Source organism: Phasianus colchicus, chromosome 6 (assembly GCF_987193195.1).
Source record: "Phasianus colchicus chromosome 6, bPhaCol1.hap1.1, whole genome shotgun sequence".
In the NCBI taxonomy this organism is placed as follows: domain Eukaryota; kingdom Metazoa; phylum Chordata; class Aves; order Galliformes; family Phasianidae; genus Phasianus; species Phasianus colchicus.
The window spans coordinates 2,201,031-2,220,391 of record NC_143441.1 but is presented as its reverse complement, the minus strand read 5'-3'; the positions used below and the strand labels follow the sequence as shown (position 1 = coordinate 2,220,391).

The 19,361-nt window shown below is 39.7% G+C and overlaps 1 protein-coding gene across 1 annotated transcript in view; it reads right to left on the bottom strand.

Moving 5' to 3' along the window:
* Window positions 1–14,187, bottom strand: part of LANCL2 (LanC like glutathione S-transferase 2) — a 54,321-nt gene extending 40,134 nt beyond the window's left edge. The window contains exons 1-2 of the mRNA XM_090142185.1: window positions 14,032–14,187; window positions 10,926–11,031 (exon numbers count right to left, since the gene is read on the bottom strand). Coding sequence (XP_089998311.1) covers window positions 10,926–10,993 — 68 coding nt within the window. The 5' untranslated portion in view covers window positions 10,994–11,031; window positions 14,032–14,187. The remainder of the gene's footprint in view (window positions 1–10,925; window positions 11,032–14,031) is intronic.
* Between the last annotated feature and the right edge of the window lie 5,174 nt (window positions 14,188–19,361).

The following is a 19,361-nucleotide window of genomic DNA, read 5'->3' as shown; positions in this document are numbered from 1 at the left end:
CCTATGGCTGGCTTAACAATACATCTATTTCACCTTTGCTCCATACAAAGGAGCAACAAAAAACTGACAATTTCCTTTCTCTAAGGAAGCTGTTTCAATTTGGATTTTCAAATTTCTGACTGTATCCCTACTACAACCATTTTCTTATTTCTTCTGGTACCCTTTGTATGGCATAATGACAATGTGAATTAAAAAATAGCCCCAGATATTATTTTGAGATAAGAATAAATGAAAGACCCAAGCCTGAGATTCACCAGAAGTAACAGGCTTGGTGCTATAATGCACAGGGTTCTCTCACTCCTGTTCGAGGGGAAGGTTCATGTTCTTCAAAATATGCTTCATGGCTTCGGATGCTGTCTTCAGTGGTTTTCATCCCATTAGGACGCAGAGGAATAATGAAGTGGATATTTTGGGGGAATAATCAGGAAAAACACAAGCACCTTCAAGCAAAGTGGCTCTATAACTTTTGTAGGCTGAGGAAGAATGGCAGCAGTACAAGAAGGGAAAAGAGAAGCAAGGGTAGACAATAGAATATATGGCAGACAAGACATGGAAAGAAAAGAAAAAAAAAACAGGACTAGTGGATGCCATGCTGCTCCTATTAAGGAGGTGAGTGCTGACATATTTGTCTAGATTTTAAATCAAGAATCATGTGTTTGGCAGCTATTTGCGTGCCCTCATGAAATCACTTTATCTGAAGATGTCTGGCTTGCCACAGCAGTGAAAGGGCTGAGAGGTCAATTATTTAACTAGAGACCTGTATCACAAAAGCAGAGTAGGTGAAAAGAGAGCCAAAGCTACTCAGATGTCTCAGCTGATCAACAGTTAATTGCTCCAGCTTGAGGAACTATGGCATTTGTAGAAGTGTATGAAGTCTCATTTTCTGCCATATGTTTCATTCTTCATACAAGCTGTGGAAAGGTTTTTTTTATGAGAGTATAATTTTCAGAATCCTGGATCAGAAAACAGTCAAAAAGGTGAAAAGGGAATCACATTCATGTGGAAAAGTTCCTTACACAGTCCTCATATAGAAAGGGAATCCATATGGATTCCAATTTATTGATTTATGTACAGTACATCTTCTTGTAGCCCTGAGGGGAGCAGCATGGGGAGTTGGTGTACTTTCACAGATGAACAGTGACACAACCCCCTTGTTATCACAGCCTCTTCCCACTCAGGGATTTAGGCTTACCTCACCCTTCAGGATGCACAGGTTGTGCCATTAGCCTCTCCATTCCTGAGATTTCGGCATCTCAGGGTTGGGAAGAGAGAGAGACATCAAAAGAGACAACTCTTTTTTTTTTTTTCTTCCTGTTACAAACTGAAATACATCAGATCCAGGCTAACAAAAAATGCATATTGCCAAATGTGCCTGGCAGATTTTATAATTTGAATTCTTCTTGTAGCCTGTGCATCTGATGTGCATCTCTGTTTTGTTAGAAACAGAGTTCCCAAAAGTTAAGGTGACTGGGATAGTGCAAAGGAAATTGCTGTAACAACAGTAAAATCCCTTTTGCTAGATAAGGACAAAAACAAAGAGCAAAGAAAGAGTAGCTTTTTGTTTTGTTTTGTTTTTCTTTTAGTAGGGTAAGGATAAGGTTAGAAGGATTAAGGAGATTAAGGTTAATCCAGGTCTAGTAAAAAGCAGAATTAAAACTAAATTAAAATTCTGTAACAGATTAGAGAATGTGGAAATGAAAGCAGTGTCATGGGAACAAGTGAAAGAGAACAAATGATTGTGTTCTGAGTTGGGCTGAACCAAAACTTATTTAATATCCAGTTTGACTGGGATAATAAAAACTGGCAAATGAAACTACAGTTTCCTCAGTTATATTTATTTGTGCGGGTAAAAAATTTGGCAGTACTGTGCAGTTGATGAATGGCACATATAAGACCTGTTTAACAAAAAGAGATATAATGAGGCATTCCATTACCAATGATTTATATGACCTCAGTAGGATGCAAAGATTTAGAAAAATGTTGAAGAAAGGATTAACTGGGAAATTGAAGATGTATGGAAATGGAATAAAACAATGTGCAAGTATGTAATATTTAGCTCACACTGGCAAAACTCACTACTGTTCTTTGATTAGTAAACCAGTTATGTGGCTAAAGGATGTACAGTTGCAGTAGCATAACAGGTAATCTTCCATGTAGCCTGAGAGCAGATTAGTACAATCATTGTACTGTAAGCAAGGATCTAATGGGAGGGAAGGCAAGAATCTGCCATCAGAGAACGCATGAGGCTGCAGAAAAGACTGATCCTAATGTATATTTGCATTAACAATGTTTATAGAGAAGGAAAACAAATCAATTACTTTTGGTGATGGAAGGGTTGTTGACACAGAGAAGGATCAGAATTTTGTAAAGTAGTGGCCAATAATGTGGAATTGGTAGTTTCAGCAGGGATAAGAGTGTATTAAACACAATACATGGTTATAATTGCTCTGTCTGTATTGGAGATGGTCAGTCATGCTCAAAAAGATCTGTTAAAATTGGAGCAGATGCAAAGGATGAGAATGAAGAGTTTGCTTTATCAGGAAAGCCTAGGCAAACAAACAGAACAAAGATAACAAAGGCTGAAACGTATGTAGTTGTTGTCTGTAAGTACCAGACAGTATAAATATTGATCTGTATCTATATTAGAGAGAAGACAGAATAACTGTCTTTTTTGCAACTGAACAGCATGCCCATAATGAAATTCATACTATAAAGAACAAGGTGTTGAACTATCAGAGGAAGAGGGCTTGAAGGAGCCTTTCAGTGAGAATTTTATAAAGACTCTAATAAACATCTTGAAAAAAATGCTATAATGAATCATAGAATCATAGAATGGCCTGGGCTGAAAAGGACCACAATATGATCATCCAGTTTCAACCTCTGCTCCAAGAGCTCCACGTCCTTCCTGTGCTGGGGGCCCCAGGCCTGGACGCAGTGCTGCAGGTGGGGCCTCACAAGAGCCGAGCAGAGGGGGACAATCACCTCCCTCTCTCTGCTGGCCACCCCTTTTTTCACGCAGCCCAGCACACAGTTGGCCTTCTGAGCTGCAAGCACACACTGCTGGCTCATGTCCAGCTTCTCGTCCACCAGGACCCCCAAGTCCTTCTCTGCAGGGCTGCTCTCAAGGAGATCTTCCTCCAGTCTGTGTAAATACCTGGGATTGCCCCAACCCAAGTACAGCACCCTGCACTTGGCCTTACTGAACTACATTAAGTTCACATAGACCACTTCTCCAGCCTGTCCAGGTCCCTCTGGATGGCTTCCCTTCCTTCCAATGCATCGACTGCACCACTCAGCTTGGTGTCATTTGCAAACTTGCTGAGGTTGCACTCGATGGCATCGTCTGTCATTGATGAAGATGTTGAAGAGCACTGGTCCCAAGACTGATCCCTGAGGGACACCGCTTGTGACTGGCCTCCACACTGACACAGAGCCATTGATCACAGATAATGTTGTTATTGCGAGCCAAGATCATCACAGTCCTCTGAAGTACAGTGGCCTCTGGAGACATTACAGATCTTCTCCTTAAACCACTGATAGACCACTGATAGGTCCAGGTAACCAGTGATTAAGAGAGCAGAAGTTTTTTTTTGCCATTCATAAACTTCCTGCTGCGGAAGGTGAATTAGCAATTGAAATGATTGTAATTTTCAATGAGCTCCTGAGTGAGATTTCCTTCATTTGGCTTCTGAAGTCTAATTGCTGTTAGTGATTCTGCACATGTAGTACTAATGTGGCAATAGAGTACAGGCATCTATACCTGCCAGGGGAGTGACAGGCCAAAGTCCTGGGAGGGCAGATAAGAGAGAGGTAAGTTAGAAAAGGATGAACCCAGGCAGCTTTCTATTTTGTGATGTGAAGAGAGATTCCATTCTGAAGTGAATTTCCCATTCTGACAGTTTCCTTTCGTGTGTTTTTATTTCCATACATTTCTCCTGGTATTTAAGTGTAAAAATATCCAGACTGAGCTTCCAGGTCTAACAGTGAAAGAGAACAAAGGTGAAATTTAAAAGTGGTGCCCTCTTGGAAGCCATTTAAGAGCTGTCAGTTTGGTATAGAAAAGGCTATTAATATTTAAATTGTACAGATAAGGAAGATATGGGGACATTCTTCCTTTTTTACCTCAAATATTCTGGTTTCAAGCTGCATTTTGACTCAAGGAATAAATGAGAACTTAGTTACTGTATAGTCCCTCCATTACTGTTGACTGTTGGACTGAGTACAGTTTTCCAGAAGGCTGAATACTACCAATGTGGCTGTCTTTGCATCTGTGAAGGCACAATATAGATGCTAAGCAGAAGTAATACAATACAGATGTTCGTGAGTGGAAATTGCTAACAAATTAGAAAATCTAATTTCTTCTCACATGTACTGGCTTGTACTGGTTTAGATTTTCTGAACTAACAAAATGGATTAACATTACTCTGCATGTGTGTTGCAATTCAGCTGCAACATCACTTCAGAATTAAGCAGATTGCTTTTGAATATTTCTGGAGTAGTGCTAATCATTACAAGTTACAAGTGTTGTTTTACCCATGCAGGGTAATGCAGGTACCCAAGCAGGGCATGCATCTTTTATTGGACCAGAAGCTGTAGCAGATTTCAGACACACAAGTAGGTTAGCACACCAGCCTAACTTTTGTAAAAATGATAGATTCCAGGGATGATGTGGGAAGAAATGGTTGCAAAGCTATTGATCATAGCTTACTATTTTAAGAAACGGACAGCATGAGAGAAGCAAAAAAAAAGATAATGGGCTTCAGTAAAAGAGACTTCAATAAACTTGAGGAATTTTTAGGTTGATTTTCTTGGGAAAGTAATCTAAGGATAAAGGAGTGCAGGAGAGATTACAATTACTGAAAGAAGCTGTATTTAAGGCATAACAGCCAATAACCGTCATGTGGAAGAGAAAGTAATCAGTGAAAGAAGCAAGAGTAGCTGAAGCAGAATCTCTTTAAATCTTGGATATTAAAAAAGGAATTATTTACAAATTAGCAACAAGGGTAAAGCTGAGTGGAATAAAAGTAGACCAAAGGTTTATAGTTGAGCCTAGAATGATTAAAGCACAAAATTACTTACTACCAAGGGCAATAAAAATTAATGTGAAAAGATTCTATGAGCACTATAAGAGCGGAAAAAAAAAAAGTGTATAATACCTTAATAGTAGGCAACAATGAGAAGGCCAAGATATTTAACATCTTTGCTTTAGGGATAAATCAGGAGCAAATGCCTAAAGCAATTAGGTTGTTAGAGAACAGATGCATGAATGCAACCAGGGCAAAAAAAGTTTAAAAATGTTTAATTTTCCTACATTTATTAAAGATTACAATAGTATTTTCTCTGAAATATCTAAGAAATAGAAGAAAGTAACTGAAGTGAGTCCTATTAATGCATTTTTTGTTTCAAATTTCTCCCAAAGAGGTGGTGGAGTCACCATCCCTGGAAGTCTTCAAGACACATTTAGATGCTGCACTGAGGGACAAAGTTTAGTGGGAACTATTGGTGATGGGTGGGCAGTTGGACTGGATGATCTTAGAGGTCTTTTCCAATCTTAGCGATTCAAAATTCTAATCATTAGCACTCGTTGGTAATAGAAAAGGAAAAAGTTCTGTGGGAACTAGAAAAACAAATCACAGAAACATAAAAAATAGCTGTGATGGCTCTAATGCAGCACAGATGAAATAGTCATGATATGTTACAGTTACAAAGATAAACAACAAATCTCATGCAGTGCAGTGCTGATAGAACAAATGCAAGGTAAGTATTCTTCCCTACTTGGTCCATAGGAGGCTGGCGTTGGCTTTAAAACAGTTTTAGGCAGCACACTTCATTAAATGTTGCCAAACTTGAGGGAGTCCCAAAGAGGAAAATCAAAGAAGTAGGTGTTAATGGAAGATGATACCCAAATCAGTCTGAGAAAAGACTGAAATGAAAGGTTTTGTTTGGTTTAGGAAAGGGAAGACTAAAGGTAAGTAGAAATAATAATCCCTGTTAAAGAGATAGGTGGAAATTTGTTTTCAAAGACTCTACAGATACAATATGATGACCTCAATGAATTTGCATTGGAGATATTTTGGGCTTGGTATTAGGAATTATCTGTGGTGAAGCGGCTCCATATACTTCACAGAGGAGAACTGTTTATGGAAAGGTTTTAAGATCAAGCTAAACAAATTATTATTCCATAGTTTAAGTCTAATAGCCCTGTCCTTCACATAGGAGGAAGGACTATGTGATCCCAGGAGGTCTGCACTAGGCTTGCATTACCATTATTCTGTTAAATTAAGAACAGGAACACAGCAGGGTTGACTGTTACTATCTATTGGTAGTTAATTCTCAATTCCAAGTTTCAAATACATAAGGCTATTATAAGGCCTCTTTTGTTTCATACAGATGTTAAACAATCACATATAAGAATGGAATGTGATGAGATTTTTTTTAACCGACTTATATTTGGAGCCAGCTAAAGAATAATCTTTAATCAAGGAACTATGGGAAGTCTATGAAGAATTAAATATAGTCTATATAATAAAATCCCAATATTTTCCACAGGAAGAGCTGGTAGCATGGCTAGTAGAAAACATACTGTTAGAGCATGCCCTGAAAGACTGTATTGTGGAGGAGAAAATGAAGGATAAGACAAAAAAAACTTAAGGTGAAAAACCACCTATGCAAGAAATCAAAGAGCAAGAAAGGAGAGGCTGCAGGCATTGTCAAGACTTCAAGAATCAGAAGCAAATTCTAAAATCTATTCTGCATTTATAAAGGTGGGACAGAGACTATAATGGCTTTGAAAATTATAGTTTACTCATTTGCATTCTTCAACCAAGTGGACTAGTACAGTGTCTACTGAAGACCTAGCACCCTAATCTTGGGAAGCTAGTAATGTAAAGCCTGAATATTAGTATTTCCACTCCAGTTCTGCTTCTTTTGTAACAGTTATTTCTAATACAGGAAGAGTAATCTTCTTTCTTTGCACCTGTATGCAAAGATTGTTCCAGTGCTAGTTTCACTAACGCAGCAGCAAAGAACATCGCTCAATAGTTAGAGCAGACTGGTGCGTTCATAAGAAAAGCTCTGGGTTTGTGGATGCAGGTTTTGGAACCCCTGATTTGCGATGCAACGCAGGAAGAGTGTGTGCATGTGTGTGCACATGCTTGCACAAATGAAGCTGCAGACAAAATGTTTCCTTTTCCCTTTTAGTGACCAACACACATGATTACAGTTTCTGCTGCATCCTGAATCTTGACGTCTGACAGAAAAAGATCTATTGTGCGATTACCATTCTTTAGCAGAAACCCCAGCATATGCTGTGTAAGACTGTTTTATGCTATTTTAAAAAGGCACAGAGTAGGAGGGGAGGAAGAAACTGTTCCAATAAGAGTATGTCTCCTAAGACACACTCAGAAGCAAAGGGAATTACGTCTGAATGAATTCTAGCTTTATTCCATGTTAACCTCCTGAGTATTATCTGGAGTTATTACCTTCAAGCAACAGCAACTGCAAATGTCCTTTGGATACTTTTGAGTAAATGTATAGATGTACAAACCCATTCACCTGAACCTTAGAGACAGATAGTGTACAAGGAGGATTGGATGATGGAGATAACAAATCTCAGCAGAAGAAATTTTGTAGTTCTTTGTTCCTAAGCATACTCCCATTGCGAATGAAAAAAAATCTCTGCACCTCCCTGATGCCTGCAGAGCAGCTGAAATATCTGATTTGTAGTATGTTTAATCTTCAGTTTAGTCCTTCATAATGCCTGTGTGGTGTCTGGCTGGGGATGAAGTAAAGCTGGACCAGGAGGCACAGTAACCTACAAGACTTATGCATTGTCCACTAGATTTTTTTTAATCAGCAATCAAAATCAGCATCTTTGATTTCTAATATCCTTATATATTTGTTTTTTTCTGTTATAAATGCTGTTCCATTGGCTCAGTCCTTATTTGCAGATATTTTGGTTCTTATTAGTGCTTCAATACACTGACAGAAATATCTTCCATTCAAATGCATATATATTATTCCTCCTTTAAATAAAAAAGGCCTTAGTTTTGTGATAGTTAGGATGTACATTTTACATTTATTGATGATAATAATTACACAGTCTGGTAGTGATCTCAACAATAACCACTGCTACCTCTTTCAGGATCAAAGCTGATCCTGAATTGTTGTGGCCTGACCTCTCATCAGACACGTTGATAAAAATGATCATAGCTGTCTTTTAGTTGTGACACTTTCAGAATGCACAGTATCAAATAAAATACAGGAAATAGATGTTCTCCATGAGACCTGATTTTTAGTGAAAAGATTAGAATTAGTTGTAAACTCTCCCTTATAAAAAATATGACATTATGGTTAGAGGAACTATTATTTCTTAGCAATACTAAACTCTCAGTGCTGATTAAAGAGTTCACTGACTGCTAAAGCTGTGAACTTATCTTTGTATTCAGTGGAGATTAATTCCTGTGCTATTTTAGTTCTACTAGCAGCATCAGCAATACGCTATCTTATGCCTGCTGCCTCCTAACTTGTCAATGTTTTTTTTTGTTTTTTTTTTTTTTACTCTTGGTATCTATGTTGCGTTCGCATTACCTACATGACCTCTCTTTGTTCTTTTTTTCTCTGCCTGAAAAACATGCTTTCCTCCTTTCCAGTTGAACAAGCCCTAAAAACCCACTGCCTCAGGTATTTCAAGACTCTCTTGTATTTAACCTTGTTTGTCAGGATTCTTGCCAAGTGCTTCAGTATGCAAAAGAATCAGAAGCACATCATCTGTGAACAGATTTTATGTTCAAGGCCAGAAATGATTTACTGCTATATAGGGTACTAGGGAATATGCATATTCAATATATCTTCCTTCAAGCCAGGAGTTCATGTAAGTACAAGAGTAGCAACACTTAAGATTCACTGTAAAATTGTTGTACACATTTTGCTTGCTTTTTTAATTTTTAAACACACAATATTCAAATGCATACTTTCTAATGCCTAGTATTTCTTACCATCATTCATACTTTTCATACTTACACCAGCTATGTGATCATACCATGTTTTAAGTTGAGTGTGCTTTTGTTCTGAACATTTTCTAACCTAAAGATTAATGGAGTTGAGTTTGCTTGCAAATCTTACCCAAAGCTGAATTGTATCACTTGGATGTAGTCCACAATAGCATTGGTCAGAAGCCATGCAGTTTCACAAGGATCACTGAGAAACAGTTTGTCCCATGGAAGGAATGGTGATGTTACTACCATTCAAGTATGTCGTATTACTCTTACACCATCAAGATACCATGTGCTGGACAGGTGCCTTAGAATCATAGAATCACTAAGGCTGGTAAAGACCGCAAAGATCATCCAGTCCAATTGTCATCACCACCAACTCATCACCACCATGACCACTAAACCATGTTCCTAATGCCCACATCAACACATCTCGAACACCTTCCAGGGACAGTGATCACCATTTCCCTGAACAGCCAGTTCTAGTGCTTACCACTCTTCCTGAGAAGAAAGTTTTCCTAATACCCAACACCTAAATACCCAACTTGAGAACACTACCTCTCATCCTATCAATAGTTACTGGAAAAAGAGATTGACTCCCAGCTCCTTAATACCTCGCTTTCCAGAGCCTCCTCTTCTCCAGACTAAACAATCCCAGCTCTCTCAGCTGCTCCTTATAAGACTCGTGCTCCAGATCCCTCACCAGCTTTATTGCCCTTCTTTGGACACACTCCAGGGCCTCAATGTCTTTCTTGTAGTGAGGGGCCCAAAACTGAGCACAGCACTCAACATGCAGCCTTACCAGTGCCAAGTGCAGAGAGATTACCATCTCCCTAGTCCTATTTCTGATACAAGCCAGGATGCTGTTGGCTTTCTTGGCCACCTGGCTGGCTTATGTTCAGCCAGCTGTCAACTAATACCCAGAATCACAGAATCACCAAGGTTGGAAAAGATCTTCAAGATCAAGTCCAACCATCCACCTATCACCAATAGTTCTTACTAAACCATATCCCTCAATACAAAATCCAAATGTTCCTTGAACACCTCCAGGGTCGGTGACTCCACCACCTCTGACCACTCTTTCAGAGAAGTGGTATTTCCTAACATCCAGCCTAAATCTCCCCTGGCGCAGCTTGAAGCCATTCCCTCTAGTTCTATCACTAGTTAAATGAGAGAAGAGGCCAACCCCCAGCTCACTACAACCTCCCTTCAGGTAGTTATAGACAGCAATAAGGTCCTTTCCCTCCATGCAGCCACTCTACCCCAAGCCTGCAGTGATGCACAAAGTTGTTGTGACAAAAGCGCAGGACTGAGCACTTGGTCTTGCTAGATCTCATAGAGTTGGCCTCAGCCCATCAATCCAAGTTGTCCAGATCCCTTTGCGGGGCCTTCTTAACCTCAGGCAGATCAATATTTCCTCCCAGCTTGGTGTCATCTGCAAACTTACTGAGGGTACACTCAATCCCCTTATCCAGATCAATCAATAACAGTATTAAACAGGGACTTCACACTGACCAACCCCCCCCTTTTTTTTTTTGTTTTGTTTTGCAAGGTGCAAATAAACCCAACTAGTGATTCTCATTTTTCTTGAATTTCACCTGCTTGTATCTTTTCTCCACTATTTGCAGTATCACTTCAGCTTTTCAGCCACATTAATTTTCTTGTGAATACCACCATGAAGGTGATGGTTTGTGTTTGGATACCATAGAAGAATTAGAACATTGAAGAATTAGTATCTGAAGCCAATAAATGTTGTCTTTGATGCTTGGCAGAATTGAGATCCTGGGCTAGAAAGAACCAATGGAGCTACAAGCCTACATATTGAGAAAGCATGAGGAAATATGATAGGATTTGGAAGGCTTTGAAATAAAATAATTTTATACCAGTACTGATAAACTAACAAACCATAGAAGCTACTCCTAGTATACCTACTTCTTCTCAGTGTGGTTTGAGAAGCTGAAGAAAGACTCCTTTTTTCCTTCTCTCTTATTCTGCGGCATTCATGGAAAAGTTGAATGCAGTCCAGCAACATGGAGGTCTGTAAAATAATAAACAATGATTACTTCCACAGTAGTACTTCTTATATCAGGCATTTATGAAATACCATACTTGTGTCTTGTCAATCTGAAGTATTTGATCAGTAACATAATTAAGGATCTACTACTGTGAAACAGCCAAACTTGAACAAAAATAAGAGGGCTGCTCTTATTAAAATATTAAAATATTAAAATAACATCTATTTTATTATGTTGGGCCAGAATGTCAGAGGCAGATGTTGGTAGTAGAGGCTGAAACTTTCTGCCAATACTGTTAGATTTTGCTGCCATGCTACAGATGGCAGCAGAGGGGCAGTCTGACAGAATGGCACCTGACATGTGTGAATTGAAGGGATGTAATTGAATCCCGCCAGGTAGGAAAAAATGCACCCATGGACATTCACTGATGCTTGCTGAACATTTATGGAGACCAAACAGTGGATGTCAGCACAGTGAAAGCTGGATTGGGTGGGCAGTAATTTCCTAGCAATTATGTCATTGTAGCATCTGTAAAACAGTGGTCACTTCTATTAGTGCAGAGATTTATGAGTGTGGCATGCAGACTCTTGTTCATTGCTGGCAAAAAATGCACTAGCTAATGGTGGGTACTATGCTGAAAGAGTGTTTTGTAGCCGACGATTTGCTATACTAGATAGTGCCCTGATGCTCTTTATGTGTGTTGTAGTTTCCATGGAAATAAGTAGGAAATAAATTACATTTGGAGCAAAACCTATGCATATCTCAATCCCCCATATTTTCACTTTTATACAAAGAGTTCTCTTTCCTTCCTTGCTCAAAACTCAGAATTCACTGTATTTCTCTATCACTGACATTCATTATAGTCTTCAAGGACATCGCCTGAAAGATTTCAGAAGTACAGTCTGCACACAAAGCAGACTTTTTAAATTCAACTAAATCATGGCATTAATTTTTTTTTTAAATTGCAAAAATCAAATTCTAAAATTCCGTGAAGAGAAAGCCTGGATTGGTATCCAAACAAAGTAGGCTGCATGTGGCTTGCAGAGGAGTGTTCAGAGATGTCTTCTCATCTCAGACTGTGATTTTTTCCATTAACTATGGGTAGAAGGGTTTTTGAGCTACATGGAATACAGATGTATCCAAAAATAGCTTTGGTGATACCACTGCAGACTTTATCCACCTGTCTGAGCAAATTATTTTGGACTGCAGAACAAACTGGTTATGATCTCTCAGGGCTCTGACTTTTTACCTAGGATTAATCCTCATTCAATTATGGAATCTGTAGATCTGCCTGGCAACTGTACCCAGGCCATCTGACTAGGTGCTGCTCAGCCCTTCAAATGCCTTTGCAACCAGTTCATGCAGGCAGCTGGGTGGCAATACTGGAGACGCCCCTGAGCCTCTTGGAACATGCTCCCTACCCTCTCAAAGGGACCACACATGGAACAAAGAGATGGCTAGAGCCACTGAAGGTCTCAGTGCCCAAGGGAAAGCTATTCTCTTTAGGAAGATAAGTGACACAGGAGAACCATTCCCATGAAAGGGGCTCTCAGCTCTCCTATCCTTCCTCCTCTTCCTTCAAAACTGGGGCAACCCTTGGCCATGTTTTGATCACCATGGCACATTAGAATGACATCACCACTTGGCCTCCTGATGTCACAAGATCTCATAGCCTTTGTTCTAAACCCTTTAAGCAGGGGGACCCTTTATCCAGAACTCCAGCCACTGAGCAAGAGACGACCAGCAGCGACTTTACTTCTAAGCTGCCTTTTCTGCCAAGGAGACAGACGGATTGCCCTCTTGCCAAGATAAGGCAGCTGATGGAGAGGCTCCACACCAAACTGTGGAAGGTAAACCTGCCCAGGAGCAACGAGGAGCCCGTGGAAGTGAATCTATCTTCATCAGGACAGAACCATCATCAGCCTATCGCTCTCAGGCAGTGCTACCATCACAGGGGCACAGCATCCTGTCCAGTTCCCCTCAAATTGCCACCTCAGTCTTGGCACTGAACCTCTTGTACTGTAAGTTTACCAATAGCCAGGAGAACTCCAACTCCAGGACCACTGTGGGCTCCCATGGGACATATATTTCCTTAGTATTCTTTTGGCAGCCAAGCCTCCTGTGAGCCCATCCTTCCTGTCCCCACCCCCCCTTCCCTCATCAGGGCTTCTCATTTCTTCTGCAGCAAGAGGAAGAAGAGAGGGCAGGGACTGGCATCTGCTGTGCTGCTGTGCTGAGCAGCAGTGTACCTAAGCTGCCTAGGGCTGTGGGGAGCTGTCAAAGTGAGGGAAGTGGCTGTTCTTGTGGAGAAGCAAAAGACTTTGGTTCTCAAAAGAAAAAGGCTGAAGTGCAGCATGAAGGACTTATTTTCAAGACTGGAAAAGAAATGGTTAACAATAATAAAAATGAACAATACTAAAAAAATAAATGCACAAGAATAACCAAAACAGTAAATGTTCTTGTGTTTTGTTTTTTTTTTTTTTTTTTTTTTGTTGGAACTCCAGACTCTGCATGTAAATTCCTGTGTCCCCTTCTGGTCTCCCAGTATGGGAAAGACATTGCCAGGTGGGGTGAGGGCTCAGCCCGGGGCCTGGAGGGGCTGGAAAGGAGCCAGGGCAGCTGGCATCCCTGGGCAGGCTGAGGGAGCTGCCTTTGGTCAGCATTAAGGACAGAAGGAAGAGGGGGGGTCTGAGTGCTACCCACAGCTGCTGCTGGAAGCATGGAAGAAGACAAAGCCTGGCTTTTCTCACAGGTGCTCGGTGGTGGGAAGATGAGAAATAAATAGGAGGCATTACTTTTAGAGTAACCAACATAGTTCCCTGACTGATGGTTCATTTTGTCTCACAGAGAAGCCACTCCATCAGAAAGGCACCTAAGATGTCCAGGCCCTGATGGGCAATAATGTCTCACTTTGTTTGATTTGAGGGATAGAATTTGTGCTCAGAAGGCTTCTCAGTGGGAGTACCTGATTTTAGATTTTACACAGCAGTATTCACAGGGGACATCTCTGAATCAGTACTTACCTTGATAAAATGCTGAAAATCATGAAATGAAATCCTAACTGCCTCCTCATTACCCAGATAGCATCTGTCTGACTTCTCAACCCAGGGAATGTTGCGTCCAGTGGGTACAGTAAGTGATTCCTGGCTTGTGCAGTTCACCAACCATAGGACAAGAATCTGCAAAATCAAATACACTACTTATTGAATTATCTAAAGCACAGTTGCTGAGAAAAGCCTAGTCTTATGGCTTTGCTTTTCAGGACTCTTAAAAACGTGAGATTATTTTTACTCACAAAATGCCTTTCCTTCATCTCTGCCATGACATCCCTGTCCTAAATAGCTGAGCTAGTTTTGCTGGAACTCTCAACAAAAGTAAGTATTTATGGTAGACACTGGAAAAAAATGGCACAGCCAGAAAAGAGAAGAACTGAGGCCAACTGAAGTCCCTGGGAAATTCTTGCATAATTTGATCTAAAGCTACCCCTATGACTCCCACTTCAATCACCATTCCTCTTCAACAAACTGAGGATAACATAACAGAATTAACCCGTTTAGAAAGCAGAGTAAATCACAGTTACCAGGCTGCAGAGTGCTTCATTAAGTAAGCTATCAGCTTTCCAAAAAAAAAAAAAAAAAGAAAAAGAAAAAGATTCTTTCAAACAAAACAATCCTGAGGGGACACTGTAGCATCAGCATAACAAAACAAGTGACTGACAGGATAGACAGGTACAGGCTTTGGTTATGAGATCTTTCCTCCACAGCAGGATGCATATTCCTTGTAATTCTGTCAGATCTCACTGGCTAAAAATACATCACGCTGCTCAGTGCTGTAAAGAGGGCATGGGACCGAGAGCAGAGCGTGGGAAGGGACGTGAAGCTGAAGAGTCCACTGGTGGCTTGCAGAGTGAAGGAATGCTGGAAAGAGCATACAAAATCTTGTAAGATGAAGATGATTATGGACTAAATAGCAAGTAGACTGAGGACACGAAGGAAGAAAAAAAAAAAGAGTTAGAAGGTAACTCCTGCTAAAAAACTAAATTTCTAAGTGTTCATACTTTCAAGAATTGGGTCCTAAGTGACACAGTTATGTGAAATCCCATTTTACAAGAGACCTACATACTTTGAAATCTGTTCCTCTCTCTGAAATTACACAAAGGCATTCACATCACGCTATACAGTGTTTTTGACATCTGTAAGTCTAAGAGGAAACGTATGCAAAACTGTCATTAATTTTACTAGTTATACCTTGTGAATTACAATAATCAGCAAGTGAGTTAAACTCAGCTTTTATAACATACACAAGTGATTGATGCTCTTGTCACTAGCTGGCAGCAACACCTGCTGCAGTGAGACTTCTTGGAGCAAATGCTAGCTTGGGCCTCCAGATGAACCACATACTCGCCTCCCCATCACTGTATCCTTTGAGAAACAAATGGGTAACCAGCAAAAAAAACAAAAACAAAAACAAGCAACTGAGAGCTCATTACAGCTCATGCAAATATTTGCTCATGCAAATATTGCATGCTTATATTACTTACACCAGGAACAGCTTCATAGAGCTTCTGTGGAACTACTTTAAGAAGTTAAACACTATGCATGTCTTTGTAGAAAAATTTGCTCTAGCAGAGAAGGCAGATGTGCCATTAGTCATGTTTTAAAGACTTTGGAGAACTATAAATGATATGCAAGTTCTTACACAGATTGTGTACCCAGGCAGATTCTGACAGCATTATTAATGCTATTTGAAGTATTCATAGAAGTGCTTTGCATTCAGCGGTGATTAAAAAAAGAAAAGAATCTATGCTTCAATTGACATCTTACAGGAATGTTTAGAAACTTTACTAATGTTTTACCTGAGGCCCTTCCCATGATCTCTCTAATACTGAGACATGGAAGGTTAATTAGTGAATATTTGTAAAAGACTTTGAAGATGAAAAGCTTTTTTTTTTTTTTTTTTTTAAAATGCTAACTGTGTTGATGATTATGAAGGCAAGGTTTTTGATGGCTTTTTTTTTTTTGCATGGTGCATTGAAGTGGTTTGCTGCGAGTCCAGTTTGCTGCCAGGTTTTCAGAGACAAAGTTACCAGCTCCACTTTGTGAGTGCACTGTCTGTCTTTTGCTATGCTAATGCCTCTGTGATGAACTTGTGCTGCTAGGGTGCCTGGAGATTCAGGAGGAAGCCGAGTTCAAGTGCCATGTTGCACACAACCAGCAACCACCACTATGGATCAAATGTTAAAATCCACCAGTTTCCCCTTGACTACAAGAAACATAGCTTTGAAACCTAGGGAATTGAGTCTATTGAAAAAGATCTGTGAGTAACTCTACAGTCAACATCACACTGATATTCTGGGCAGCCTGCTCTAGATGCCCCTCATGACAATCAGAGGTCCTTCCAACCTCAACTATTCTGTGATTCTGTTCTGCTTAGCATAATACAGCCTACCTTATCACGAGACAGAAAAAATCCAACACCAACTTTGCCATTGGCAAGTTAAACAGAACGTTCTTTTCATGAAATCCCACACAAAACTACAGTATTTAGGGTAAAGAGCCAAGTACTAAACAACCTGCATTACAGCATCTTTTGTTTGTTTGAACACAAGAGCTCTGCAGTAACAGCACAAATCATATTTTCAAAGCTTTTTGCTGTTTTAAGAAACTAGCTGTTCTCTTTAGAAAACTCAGACCAATTTTTTGTCTACCATGTAAACTTTCACAGAAACACTAGACAGCAGTTTCCATCATACATGATAGGTTATATTTTCATATTCATCTAAAGTAGATAATTATTCTGCCTGCAATCTTGATATGCCTAATTTTTTGAACTTTCGTTAAGCTAGGCCACTGTAGTACTAGCAAACTTTATACTTATAAAAGTGGGCTTGTAAAACAGGTTACCTTGGTACTATGATTTTGGAGCATTTACACATTTAGAAATATGTTAACAGCTAAGACATCAGTTTGCTTTGAGAAGAAACCAATAGCAACTATTAGACTTCATCTCAATCCCTACCTGTCTATTGGTTGGTTGATGCTTCATTTGCCTATCCTTGGTCTGTGTACAGAGGAATGCATCTTCCTCATAAAGAATACCCAGAGTAACATGACAGAAAAACATAGCATTCCTAAGACACTTTATATTGAGATGGAGGAACACACAAAAATGAGAATTTTCTAACGATACAAACTACCTCAAAATGAAGAACACAGTGAATTTCCCCAGTGAAAAACAAATTCACAGCTTTTTGCCCCAACCTGTATTAAAATTTTTATTGTATAGTAATACAATGTTGGAAGTAAGGCATTTGTACCATATAAATCGTATGATTTTCCCTCTTTTTCTTAACATTTATTATGAATTATGACTGCAAATTTATTCAGCCCTAATTTCTCACCATCTGTAGGAAAGCAGTCACTGTCCATATATTTATGTCTTCAATATGAAGAGTATTCTTATTACACATTTCAAGATAAAAACTGTAGTTAATATAACAAAAAAGTCATAAGGTCATAAACTGATATAATGCACTGCTAGTTCAGTGGATGTGAGCTTCAGCTGGATCCCATTGCTTTGTATTCCCTGAAGAGCTAAAACAGTCCGAGCCACAGAGAGTAACTTCTGCTCGGTGAATGCAATTAAACCATCAGAACCACCAAGGGTGACTGGAGCCAGGCTTGCCCTCTATTTTCCATCAGTGTTATGAAAATTCTGTCTGTGTCATCTGATCAAAAGTCCGTATAGCAAAGCACCATTCTTCCTCCAGCAGCTAATAGTGGAAAGCTAGTACTGGGAGCTCAAGGAAAGCATGTAAGAAAGAGGGCATATATAGACAGCTGGGGTAATTCAGTTTGTAAGGAACCTAATATTTCATTTTCTGATAGCCTCTATGCAATTTCTTTTTTGTGATTCTTTGTGTGAGAGAGTATAAGTTTGAGTTGTGTTTATTAAAATAGTTTGAAATAATGTTAATTATTAACAATCTTTCAAGTAATAAAATTTGTGTGAATATTTTGAATGATAACCTTAATGCTCAGTAACTCAGGATGAACTGTCATTTATGAACTCGTTAAACCTTTGTGAAGTAATACCTTCTCAATGCAAGCAGCTTATAGGCTTGCAAAATAGGAAATTGCATCCTTCAAGAGCATATACATTCCTGAGCTCTTTTCCACCTGCTGAACAAACCTCTTTGCAAGGAGAAAGACCCAAAGACAACACAACCAGAATCTCTGCAAAAGTCTCACACAGGGGGTCTTACACATGCAAAATTAACAGGTAGTTAACAGATAGTTTTCCATCCTCCTCCAATGAAGAAGAGAAGTCCAGTGGACTACTGAATATCACTCAACCAATCAGCAAATTTTGATGCAAAAATATAAAAAACAAACCAAAGCACAGTACTTTTCACCAAAGCAACAATTCCTTCTTCCTCATTGTTGAGGAAGTCAGAGCCAAAGAGCCTTTGACATAGACCCTTTCTCAGTCATCCTTCCTCCTCCTATAAGGATGATGCTCTTCTTCTGTCCTGTCAACACTTGTACAGCCACATCAAAGCCTACCTGCTCCCTCCCTTCAGGCATCCCACACCAGCCCAGATTGTATTTCTTTGTCTCAGTTTCCTACCTTTGTGTGATGTGTTTACCTATCTCCCAGAGATGTAGTGAAGCTAAGTTTTTGTTGCACACTGTGAACAGCCAGTGTCATCTCTGCAGGATTACTTCCAGTTATCTGAATGTACCACTTCTACTTTCCAGTATCTTGACACTGGCTTCCTCAAAAACCATCTTGGTGTAAGCCCTCTGAGCTGCCAGTGGGCTCATACAGAATCACAGAACTGATCTCCTCACAGAATTCATCTCCTGCTTCTTAATGATGTTAAGCTTCCCAGTGACCACTGTCACCTTGGGAGAAGTGCTCTATTAGTTTAAACCATCTTCTATTGAAAGGAAGCAGCAGAAAAGCCTATGTAATTAGTAAACAGACAAGGATGCTTACAAACATGAATTTAGGATCAGTGTTACCTCTAGTATCTGTTGCCTAATTACATATAGATCACTGCTCCTCCCAAGAATTGCTTGCTGTCTACCTGTACTTTTGTACTGATTTCAAATGCTTATTGCTTGACCTTGCCACTGCCTATGATGGGACAGTGCCCCAGTACCACAATAAGAGATCCTCAGCAGGAGTATCAGCCCACTTGCTCTTCCAAAAATTGTTAACTGGCATGGTTTTGCCGTACACAAGAGATATAAAACTGGGGAAAAAGCAGTGCAACATTCAGGAGGAACACAGATGAACAGACTCATGATGCTATTTATCCCTTATCTAACATGTTGCAGAGACATGC